General features: G+C 54.2%; 1 protein-coding gene across 1 annotated transcript; it reads right to left on the reverse strand.

Annotated features, from left to right (window-relative positions):
- Positions 1 to 5,041: 5,041 nt before the first annotated feature.
- GFRA4 (GDNF family receptor alpha 4) lies at positions 5,042 to 9,191 on the reverse strand. Its single transcript, XM_016937241.4, has 6 exons — positions 9,146 to 9,191; positions 6,740 to 7,085; positions 6,549 to 6,658; positions 6,320 to 6,454; positions 5,951 to 6,042; positions 5,042 to 5,782 (listed from the first exon to the last, which is right to left on the reverse strand). Exons 1-6 carry the CDS (start codon positions 9,189 to 9,191, stop codon positions 5,702 to 5,704), a joined length of 810 nt encoding a protein of 269 aa, XP_016792730.3. The 3' UTR covers positions 5,042 to 5,701.
- Between the last annotated feature and the right edge of the window lie 2,999 nt (positions 9,192 to 12,190).

Here is a 12,190-nt window from a genome sequence, read left to right on the forward strand (position 1 = left end):
ATAAACACAAAGTACTTGAGAGCTGGTTTAATATACAGCCAGCTTTCCAGCAATGCAACTACTGTGTACATCAAGGGAAAACTGAACTTCGTTTTCCTTAAAACTTATCATCAGCTGGTCATCATTTTGACAAATTCTGTCAACAACAGCCATGTCATTCCTGGCATCTGTATGGGTCACGTCTGAACAGACGCACGCCCTGCAGCCCTGCAGGTACCAGCTGTATAACAAGAACTCCCTTCCACCCTGTGTCCTGGAAACAAGAAAGCGATTAGACCGGAAGATCCCAATGGCTGTCTCAAATGTGCTGGATGGAGTTGCCAGGGCCCACTGGCATGCCCTGTAAGCCTTTCCTTCCACGTTTGGTTCCTGCCCCTTGAAGACTCCATTTCTGAGTTTGTGTGTGTTTTACTTTCTAGTGTGTGTCCTCATCTTAATTTTTCTCTCTCTCTTCTGCCTTGAACTGAAGGTTCGCTTGGGTGTGGAGAGACATGCCCCCAGCAGAGCAGCTTCCCAAGACATCCTCCGATCCAGGGCTTCCCAGCAGCCCGGCAAGGCAGGGCTGTGCATTTCTGCTTCAGCTCACAAGCATGCCAGGCTCACTGGCAAGCTGCTGTCTGGCTGAGGCACTGCTGCTAAAGCCCTGCACAGCGCCTGTCCTCCTGGCCCTCTGGAAATTTCACCAACCCGTGTCCACATTTCATGCAAAAATGAGCTGGTTCTGTGAGCATGCCCCGGCCTGACTCGCTTGGTGGGCGGTAAGTGGTTTCCACTTCAACCTTGCACCTAATCACTGGGCTCCACACCAGGATGGACATTCATGAGCCGTGAAGTTTCCAGTAATAAATCCACGGATGCTTCCAGCACCTGCCTTTTTGCATCACCCCCACTCCCAGCCACCTGCCAGGCAACAGGTAACAGAGACCCAGTCACAGGAGGGTAGTGTGGGGGCAGGACTGCAGTCTCCCAAAGCCCATGCACAAAACCGACAGCTCCCTGGCAGGACAAGGAGGCTGACATTCAGATGTGGAGGAACAAGGCATGACCCATTCCTGGTCATGGGGGCCACAGCTGGACTCAGCCTTGAGGCTTGGCCAGACTTAACACCGTGTATAAACCGGGACCTTTTTAGGTAGAGTAATGGAAGCCAAACTCTAATGATCTTAGACAGTGCTATTAGTCTCCTGGGGCTGCCAGAAGAAATGACCGCAACTTCAGTGTCTTGAAACAAGAGAAACTGATTCTCGCAGTTCTGGAGACCAGAAGTCTGAAATGCAGGTGTTGCCAGGGCTGTAGTCTCTGGAGACTCTAGGGGAATCTGTGCCTACCTCCTCCAGCTTCCAGTGGCTCCTGACATTCCTTGGCTTGTGGCTGCATCACCCCAATCCCTATCTCTGTCTTCCCCTGGTCTTTTGCTCAAAATGTCTGTGTTTAGTTTCCCTCTAGACACCTCTGCATCACACTCATAAGATGCAGAGGTGCGACATACAGGTGTTGAGAGCCCACTTAGATAATCCAGGATAAGCTCCTCTCAAGATCTGTACCTTGGCTGGGTGCAGTGTCTCACGCCTGTAATCCCAGCACTTTGGGAGGCCAAGGCGGGAGGTTCACTTGAGGTCAGGAGTTGGAGACCAGCCTGGGCAACATGCGGAGACCCTGTCTCTACTAAAAATAGCCAGGCGTGGTGGCACACACCTGTGGTCCCAGCTATTCGGGAGACTGAGGTAGGAGGATTTCTTGAGCCTGGGAGTTTGAGGCTGCAGTGGGCTATGACTGCACCACTGAATTCCAGCTTGGGTGACAGAGTGAGACTGTCTCAAAAAAAAAAAAAAAAAAAATGTAAAACATAACTTAAATCACATCTCTTGCCACAGAAAGTAATACTCTTTTGCCTACATATAAGGTAATATTTACAGGATCCAGGGGTTAGGATGTGGACATATCTTTGGGACCACTGACCGCCATGAAGCAATCTCATAATTTTCAAATAGGTTCTGTCCTTTTTATCTCTCCAGTCTTTTGGAAAGCATATGCCTATATTTTTAATCCACAATTCTATTTTTATTTGAGGTCATTTCATTTCTGGTTTTTACTTTTTATTGAGACAGGGTCTCACTCTGTCACAGGCTGGAATACACTAGCACAATCATGGCTCACTGCAGCCAACTTCTGGGCTGAAGTGATCCTCCAGCCTCAGCCTCCTGAGTAGCTGGAACTACAGACACACATCACCATGCCTGGCTGATTCATTTTTTAATTTTTTCTAGAGACAGGCTCTAAGTTGCCCAGGCTGGTCTCAAACTCCTGGCCCCAGGCAAACCTCCAGCTTCGGCCTCCCAATGTGCTGGGATTATAGGAGTAAGCCGCCTTACCCAGCCTCCAGTTTTATTGTGTTTTGTTTTGTTTTGTTTGAGACAGAGTCACGCTCTGTCACCAGGCTGGAGTGCAGTGGCACGATCTCGGCTCACTGCAACCTCTGCCTTGCGGGTTCAAGCGATTCTCCTGCCTCAGCCTCCCGAGTAGCTCGGATTATAGGCATGCACCACCACGCCTGGCTAAATTTTTGTATTTTTAGTAGAGACGGGGTTTCACCACGTTGGCGAACACAAAGTACTTGAGAGCTGGTTTAATATACAGCCAGCTTTCCAGAAATGCAACTACTGTGTACATCAAGGGAAAACTGAACTTCGTTTTCCTTAAAACTTATCACCAGCTGGTCATCATTTTGACAAATTCTGTCAACAACAGCCATGTCATTCCTGGCATCTGTATTGATCACATCTGAACGACACACGCCCTGCATGCAGCCCTGCAGGTACTGGCTGTATAACACGCCTGGCAAGAATTCCCTTCCACCCTGTGTCCCGGAAACAAGAAAGCGATTGTGATCCGCTCACCTCAGCCTCCCAAAGTGCTGGGATTACAGGCGTGAGCCACTGCACTCGGCTTCCTCCAGTTTTTTTTTTTTTAATGCTTATATTTTACTCTAATTAACTGAGTCAAAAATGGAGAATAGTTGAATACACTTTCATGTAAGGCAAATCATTTAGCCAATACTTAATTCTGCATTTGGGCTACCATGCCGCTGTGGTTAGCGGGGCAAGGTGATGAGCCCTCTCTCAACACACACACCCCGCCTCTCCCCAACCCACTTACACGTGTCCATTCCCACGCAGGTGTGGGGGCCTCAGAGGATTCCCTCTTCTTCGTAAAGTGAGAATGGGCTGGACTCGGCTTCACTGCCCAACAACTCCTTTTTTTCCTTTGGGAAACTGTCCTTCCCATTCCATATAACCATCGCGGGCTGAGATCACTCACCGAGCTACAGGAAGAGGCCCGTTACTATGGGCCCATCAGGGTTCTGCCTGGGACAGTCCATAAATGCTGGAAGAGAGAGGTGCCTTTCCCTACTGAGGCTGCTAAAAGGAGACACTGCAAACTGAGGCTGCTAAAAGGAGACACTGCAAACTGGGGCTGCTGGTGGCAGTCTTACACTCTCAGTGAAAGCCTGCCTGGCTGCAGGGGAAACCAATGCACAGACCAGCAGGGGCAACATCATTTGAACCCCTGGAGACAGCTGTGCCTGAAGCCTGCATGGCTCAGGCACATGCTCAAGCCACTCTGATTTGCTTGTTACAGTCAAGAGAGTCCTTGGCCGGGCACAGTGGCTCATGCCTGTAATCCCAGCACTTTGGGAGGCCGAGGCAGGCGGATCACCTGAGGTCAGGAGTTCAAGACCAGCCTGACCAACATGGTGAAACCCCGTTTCTACTAAAAATACAAAAATTAGCCGGGCATGGTGGCATGTCCCTGTAATCCCAGTTATTAGGGAGGCTGAGGTGGGAGAATCGCTTGAACCTGGGAGGTGGAGGTTGCAGTGAGCCAAGATTGCACCACTGCACTCCAGGCTAGCTAACAAAGCGAGGCTCTGACTCAAAAAAAGAGAGTCCTGACTGAAGCTGAGAGGCTGGTGGACAGCTGTCAGCAAGCAGTGTTTGTGGGTCTGATGTGAGCTGCGAAGTCCACACCTGATTTCAGAGCTGGTGGCTCTTTTTCCAATCAGGACAGCTCCAGGCCTGAGTTTTGGTGTGGCCTGTACCTAACCGCTGTGTCTTAGGTCAGGATCTCTAGAAGCCAAGCCCAAGACAGGAGTTCTCAAATGCCATGATTTACTGAGGGAATGCCTTCGGGGAAACCTGCCAGTGAGGAGAGCTGGAGGAGGCGGGCAGGGGCGGGAGCTGAGCCAGGTGGGGGTCCCTGCTGGAGTCTAGCCTCAGCTTGACCCCACCGGGGCTCTGGAGCAGGAACAGCACACTGCATTGTCCCTTGAGGCAGTCACTGGCTTCAGTTGCCTCTGGGAGCAGAGTAAAAGTGGACAGGCATTTCTGGGAGTACAATTCCCTAGAGAAGGGGACAGCTCTGAGCTGTGTTACCAGCCACCATTTCCAGGGGCTGGGGGATGCGCTGCACTGGCCCAGAGAGGTCTCTGAGCAAGGCCCCCACAACCTCCACTTCAACCTCCTGCCAAACCTCAAGCAGATTGAGAAGGAGCCGCTAGAGACACAGGAACCCTTTCCTCATCAGAAGTCTCCAAGCTTTGGAGGAAGAAGGAGGCAGGCAGGAGGTGGGAGGATCGTTTCACCCCAGGGGTTCAGGGCTGCAGTGGACTATGATCATGCCACTGCACTACTGCCTGGTGACAGAGTGAGACCCTGTCTCAAAAAAAACAGACAAAAAAAAATCAATGCTCTTAGCATCTGCTGGGTCCACATTGGGCAGTGTGTGTGACATGGTCCAGCTGCAAGGGAGGCTGGGAAATGCAGTTTCATTATCTGAGTACTAGTGGAGAAAGAAGAGACGAAAGCAATGAAAATCCCTGCCATGAGGAGGTGAGAGCTGATTCATTTCAGCTTCCTTAGGTGAGGTGATGGGGCCCAGACAGGTTCTGAGGCCACTGGAGGTCACACAGGCCATCAGGGATACACCCAGTGGCAGACCCTGGTCTCCAGGCTCCCAGGACACAGAACACATAAAAGCAAGGTCAGTCTCAGCACACAGATTTAATAAGCACTGTATGTTATTCCTACAGCTGCAGGAAACCAGGGGGAAGACGGCCACAGGGCCAATGCCAGGCAGGGCACAGGGTGGGGCCCATCAAGCAGCATATGGGGAACAGGAAAGACTCTGCCAGCATGGGCATGGTGCACAGGTGGCTACAATGGTGGGTGATGCCCAGTTGGGAGGATGCAGTGTTAGACGGGGTCTTGTCCGATGGATTCCTTGGGGGGTTATATGCTTGGGAGGCTGATACAATTTCCTAGAATTCTGGGATTCTGGATGGTCTCTGACCTGCTCTAGGGGATCTGGGTCTCCAGAGAGGTCTCAGCTACAAAAGTGACCCTCTCCTGACCCCACTTTGTGGGAGACCCCAATGGTCTCAAGGTCTGTGGATAAAGGGACTTACAACCAAGATGCCTCCTGACAGGGGACCGGGGGCTTTACAGTCAGGCCCCAGCCTACATCCCTTGCCCCAGGGGACGGCACACAGGGTGTCCAAACCTACAAAGGGCAGTGGGGTGAAAGCACCAGGGCCGGCTTGGGGGGTAAGCCAGTCCCTTCTCAAGGGGCCAGTAGGCCACAGAGGCGGCCCAGGCAGGCAGGGTGGAGTAGCTGGCTGTGCTATCCGAGGTCGCTGTCCTAATCAGAGCAGGGCCGGGAGAGCCAGGACAGGAAGTATGGAGAGCAGGGAGCGTCTCTCCAGGGCCCTGCCTGTGGAGGACACCTTGGGGGTGGGAGCCAAGTGCAGACTTGAGGCAAAAGCCTGTCTCTGCCCTCTGCCTGCACCCCCACCCCAGGCCCTTCATGCCTCCACCCAGGCCCATCAGGGACAGAAGGGTGTGAAGGTGACAGTGGGGGAGGTGCCAGCTCACCCTCCCCTCCCTGCACCTACCTGCAGGAGGCTGTGCTCCGGGTCTCCCTGGGGGTTCAGCTGGTCCAGCAGGACTGGGGGCCACCCGCTGGCAAAGGCCTGAATGGCACCATCTATGGAGGGAGGGGTCCAGGGTGGACTTAGCTGGGAAACCCTAGCACAGGGCTCTCAGCACAGGGGACAAAGTGAGAGACCCCCTGCTGCAACGACTGGCTCCTTGGACAGAAGGTGTGTGGTGAGGAATAACAAAATAATAAGCACAGCTGTGACAGAGTGACTCAACTGTACAGTCTTCCATTCTCCCCTCTAAAATGGCCCCCAGCCAGGCGGCTTGGGAGGGGCAGTAAGCGCCGCCCCAACTCCCCCTCCACTCCCGCCCGGGCCCCTCACCCAAGCAGCGGTTCCTTGTAAACAGCCCCCGGAAGGCTTCGCAGTCCTCACGCAGGTTCCCGCTGGCTCCGCAGTCGCACCAGGGCGCCACGCGCGCGCTCACGTTGTCCACGTAGTTAGGGGTGACGGCGGTGCCTGCGGGGACCCTGAGGGCGAAGTCATCGGCCCACCCAGGCGGAGATATCCCCTGGAGAACCCCCGCCCTCGCCCGGATCCCGGCCGCGCGTACCCACGAGGCCCGCGTAGGCGCGCAGGCAGCGGGCGCCCTGGTCCAGCAGGCAGCCGTCGGGGGCGCTGGGCGCTGGGGTGCACGAGACCTGAAAGGCCAGGAGGCGAGGCCTGCGCGGCGGGAGGGCGGTGAGCCGGAGAGAGAGGCCCCGTCCCCACCCTCGCCACAGCCCCGCCCCCGCCCGCGCGCACCTGCAGACCCGGCTGCGCTCGCAGAAGTTTAAGGGCTCAAGGCAGGAGGGCGGCGCGGGGCCGGGCCCCGAAAAGGCGCAGGAGGGCACGAAGGTCTGGCGCCGACGCTCGGCGCACGCGGGGCCCGCGCACGGGCAGAAGAGCAGTGCGTGGGTGAGCGCGGGCGGCCCGCGGGCGAAGAAGCGGCGCAGGGCCCGGCGGCAGCGGGCGCGGGGACAGCCCCCCTGCGCTGCCCGGCCCAGGCACTGCGCCACATACTCGGAGCGCAAACGCTGGCACCGCGCGTCCGCCGTGCAGGCTTCGGCCGCGTCCACACATCGGTTCCCTCCGACCGAGCTCACCGACCCTGGGAAAGGCGCGGGCAGGCTGCAGGTCTCAGTGCGCCCCGCATGCACACTTCACCCAGCCCATCCACGCCCCTGGAAGGTGGGGGACGCTGAAAACCCGAGAAAGCATAGAGTGTGGCCCAAAGGCGGGGCCGACTGGCACTGATCGGCTCTCCGTCGTGGGGATGGGCAGCGGCGGGCTCTGGAGGGCTCTGCAACACGTCAGGGATGGAGAGGGAGCATGGAGGCTGAGCCAGGCCTTCCCCAAAAGCTGAAGCCCCTCCTTCCCAAGCATCACCACCATTCCCAGAACGGCCACACACGTCCAAAGACGGGTCCAGGGGCTCCTCCTACACTCAATGGCACTACCTGACGGGGGAACAATGAGGCTTTCTGGGGATCTGGCCAATGGAGACTTTAAAACCAGAGATGGCATAGAAGACAGTGGCTGCTCCTAGTCTCTTAATGACAGGCTGTGACGCCATACCTTTCCTCCTCTACCCCTCCACCTCGCCGCTTATCCTCCACCATGGAGACCCTTTGGGTGGGTCTAGTGATTTCTGTTTCTCCCTCTTTCCTGACCTCCTGCTCCTCCTCCTGCCCCCTGCATGGGTGTCTCCCCTCTCCAGCCTTTCCTGATGCTCCCTTGAGTTGAGGTCATCCTGCCCCATCTGGACTGGCTTCCTCCAGCCCCTCCACCCTTCATCAGCCAGGGGAGAGCAGATTCATGCAAGAGCTCTGGCCACTGAAGAACCCACTGAGTCCTGGCTGCCAGGGTGTGGATTCAGAGAAGTCCCTGACGACACACCGCCGGGCTTTGTCCTGAGCCACAGGACCCAAGGGTTCATCAGTGGTTTTAGTGACCAGGCCCCATGATAGGTGACACCCTGCTGGAGACAGAGAAGGTGTCTGGCACCCCAGTCACACACCAGGGGTTGGGTAGACAGAGGGTGAGCTCTGCCCACATGCCCACAGGCTATGTCTAAATAGAGCCAGGATAACTGGAAGTTGGGACTTGGCAGCCCCTTCCCAGGATTTGAGTCACAAAAACCAGGCTAATCGAATCCCCCCCAGCCTCCACAAGTTCTCCAGTCTGGAGCATCTCATTCAGACTAGAAGCCTTTCTGGTGCCCAGCCTGAGTGGACGTGCACAGCCTGCCCCCTCATCCATCTCCCTGTGTGTTTGTGCACAGGGGCTACGGGGTGGTATCCCACCCCAAGGCTGGGAGCAGGGTGCCTCTCTGGCAATGGCCGTGTCTTTCAGGCTGTGGATTGGAACGCGTGGTGAGAGTGATTCCTGCTGTGACTTCAGCACCTGCCTCTGCAGGAAGGATGAACATAGCTCGAGGGCTTAGAATGGTCCCTGAGTGGAGGGGATAGATGGCAGCGGGGTGAGTCCTCCCTTCCTCCCCTCCCCAAAGGGCACACTTCACTTTCCTCTCACAGCCTTGCCAGGCACATCCTCAGGTCTCAGCTGCACACACCAGCACCTGATGTTGCCTAAGGGTTTGAACCCACCTCTGCCTGTTGCTTACCTGTCACCCTTGCCCAGAACACCCTTACCCAGTCTCCACCCTCACAGCAGCTCATCTCAGCTGCAAGATCTCCTCCACCTTAAACCTATACCAGATTCCACTTTCCACACTACACTCAGTAAAGTGACCCCTCCCTCCGCGACATCCATGCAGGGAAGGAGCAGTCCAAGAAGGTGGAACAACAGATGAACAACACCGAAGATTCACCAAGGAATCTGTGTGATGGGTAGGAGGGCTGGGGCTGAGGGGAGGGTGAGAGAGTTGGGAGATGGCAGACAATAGGCAAAAGTTCCTGGGGCAGGGGTGCCAAGGCTGGACTCGGGAGGGGGATGGCGGTGGTGGCTTGACTGGGCTGGGAGGCGAGGTGCTCAGCACATAGTGGGGTCAATTGCCAGGTGTCCCCAAGCCGTGCGCACAGGCCTCTCACTGGCAACCCTTCCTGTGGTTCAGCTTTTCCTGGAATATCTTGCCCTCCCACCTTGTCACTGAGGAGCAGGGACAGAGAGGCCAGGGTTCGGGGTCCAGGGGAAGAGAGGGGCGCTCACCCAGTAACAGCGGCAGCAGCAGCGCAGGCCCCAGGCAGCGGACCATGCTGGACTTCAACAGAGAAGGATGGCTGGCAGAGCCCTAGTCTGATAGGCGCCCCCTTCCTAGTGCCTCTGGAGCAGGAGCACAGTGAAAACCCAGCTGTCTGCGCTGATACCCCTGGGAGGAGCCTTTGCTGCAGCAACTCCCCGCCCTCATTAAGTCTCCACCCCAGGCTGCACCTTCAGGTAAACCTGGGAGCCACGGGATTCGGCGCCTGAACGTGCCTAGACGGACCCCAACACACTAGCCCTGCCACGCACACCCAGCAACACACAGACAACCACCCAGGGAGACCTGGTCTCTCCCATGCTAAACTAGGAACGCTATGAAACAGCATTTTTCTTTTCCTTTTTTATATAATTCTATTTTAAACTTAAAAAAATTTTTTTGAATAGAGTTGGGGTCTCGCTCTATTGCCCAGGCTGGTCTTGAACTCCTGGGCTCAAACCATCCTCCCACCTCGGCCTCTCAAAGTGCTAGGATGACAGGTGTGAGCCACCATGCCTGGCCTATTTTAAACTTCTTATTGTTGACTAATTTTAGACTTGCAGAAAAGTTGGAAAATGTAAGCATTTTCCTTACACCCTTCACCCAGCTTCCCCTGATGGTCCATCTTACTTAATCATAGTCCAATCATTACAGCTAGGAAACTAACCTTGGTACAATCCTGTTAACGAAACTGTAGACTGTTTTGCATTTCTCATTTTTCCACTAATGTCCTTTTTCTGTTCCAAGATCCATTCTAGGATCCCACATCACAGTTGTCTCCTTATTCTCCTCAATCTGGGAGTTCCTTCATCTTTCCTTATCTTTACCCTTGACACTTTTGAAGAATCCTGGCCAGTTATTTTGCAGAATGTTTCTCTTGAGTTGTCTGATGTTTTATTCTGATCAGAATGAGACACAGCATTGTTTTGACTAACCAAAAAGTTATTCTATAAGTAAATATTGAGGTTAAAAATCTCATCCAACCTGGGCAACAGAGTAAGGCCCTGTCTCAAATAAAGTCTCAACACTAAGATTTAAAAAGTGACCAGAAAAGCCCCCACTATGATTTGTCTTGACTTTTTTTTAAAACAAACAAACAAACAAACAAACACGATGTCTTGCTCTCTCCCTCAGGCTGGAGTGCAGTGGCACCATCTTGGCTCACTGCAATCTCCGCCTCCCAGGTTCAAGCGATTCTTCTGCCTCAGCCTCCCAAGTAGCTGGGATTACAGACGCCCGCCACCATGCCCGGCTAATTTTTGTATTTTTAGTAGAGACAAGGTTTCACCATGTTGGCCAGGCTGGTCTCGAACTTCTAATCTCAAGTGACCCACCCACCTCTGCCTCCCAAAGTGCTGGAATTACAGACGTGAGCAACTGCGCTTGGCCTCATTAGCATCTTAAATCTCCACACAGGGGTGTGTTCCTTACTATTATAAGGAGCAAAGGATCAGTTTGAGGACAGGTAAAATAAAAATGCACTTGCTGCCTAGAGGGAGAAGTCCCTGCTGAAGATAGCTTTGCTTGAATGAGCTCAATTGCAATGCCAGTGCTGAGGCTTGTTGACTGTACGGTCACCACAGTTGCTGCTGCGCGCCTAGAACATGGTCACTTTCTTGACTACCTATCCTGTCTCAGTACATCTGTCTGTGGTTTGTGGTGGTCCATTTCCTGATTTTTTTATGAATCGGAAGACTGTGATGTGCTTTCCGCTGTGCTAACCATGGCCGCTGAAGCAAAATGTAAACCAAGATGCCCCTGCAGTGGTTGTGCTTCACTCTACGACATCTGTTACCGGAAAGGGGTCCAGATTCAGACCCCAGGAGAGGGTTCTTGGATCTCCTGCAAGAAAGAATTTGGGACGAGTCCGTAAAGTGAAAGCACGTTTATTAGGAAAGTAAAAGAATAAAAGAATGGCTACTCCATAGAGAGAGCAGCCCTGAGGGCTGCTGGTTGCCCATTTTTATGGTTGTTTCTGGATGATCTCCTAAACAGGGGTGGATTGTTCATGTCTCCCCTTTTTAGACCATATATGGTAACTTCCTGATACTGCCATGGCATCTGTAACCTGTCATGGCGCTGGTGGGAGCGTAGCAGTGGGGACGACCAGAGGTCACTCTCATCACCATCTTGGTTTGGGTGGGTTTTAGCCAGCTTCTATATTGCAAGCTGATTTTTTTGTTTGGTTGGTTTTTTGAGATGGAGTCTCGCTCCAGGCTAGAGTGCAGTGACACGATCTCAGCTCACTGCAACCTCCACCTCCTGGGTTCAAGCGATTCTCCTGCCTCAGCCTCCCAAGTAGCTGGGATTACAGGCGCACACCAGCATGCCTGGCTAGTTTTTGTATTTTTAGTAGAGATGAGGTTTCACCTTGTTGGCCAGGCTGGTCTCGAACTTCTGACCTCAGGTGATCCGCCCACCTCAGCCTCCCAAAGTGCTGGGATTACAGGCGTGAGCTACCGCGCCTGGCCTACTGCAAACTATTTTATCAGCAAGGTCTTTATGACCTGTATCTCCTATCTCATCCTGTGACACAGAATGCTATAACTGTCTGGAAACACAGCCCAGTAGGTCTCAGCCTTATTTTGCTCAGCCCCTATTCAAGATGGAGTTGCTCTGGTTCACAGGCCTCTGACACATCCTCTTGTGTTTTGGCGTGTGGGAGGAAAGAGGGGTGAGGGAAGGAAACTCAAAACCAAGCTCTGACCACACAGGGCAGGTACACTCTCCCACCTGTCTGTGGGTGCCGCAAGTCAAGGGAGGGGCAGAGAGAGAAGAAGGTGTGACAGATGGCCGCAGGCCACAGAATGTCAGAGGAAGCCCAGTCCCTCCCGGGGCAGCCCAAGTAGCTGGTAGTTGGGTGGCCAAATAGAGGGCGTCACAGCTGAGCTGGACTCGCTCACTACCCCCAGCTCAATGTCCACTCTGCCCCTCAGCACCTCCTGCTCAGCCTCAGGGTCCATGCCTGCCCTCCTGCTTCCCAGTCACTTCTGCGTGCCTCCTGCTTTTCTGCT

The sequence above is a fragment of the Pan troglodytes genome, chromosome 21 (assembly GCF_028858775.2).
Source record: "Pan troglodytes isolate AG18354 chromosome 21, NHGRI_mPanTro3-v2.0_pri, whole genome shotgun sequence".
NCBI lineage: Eukaryota > Metazoa > Chordata > Mammalia > Primates > Hominidae > Pan > Pan troglodytes.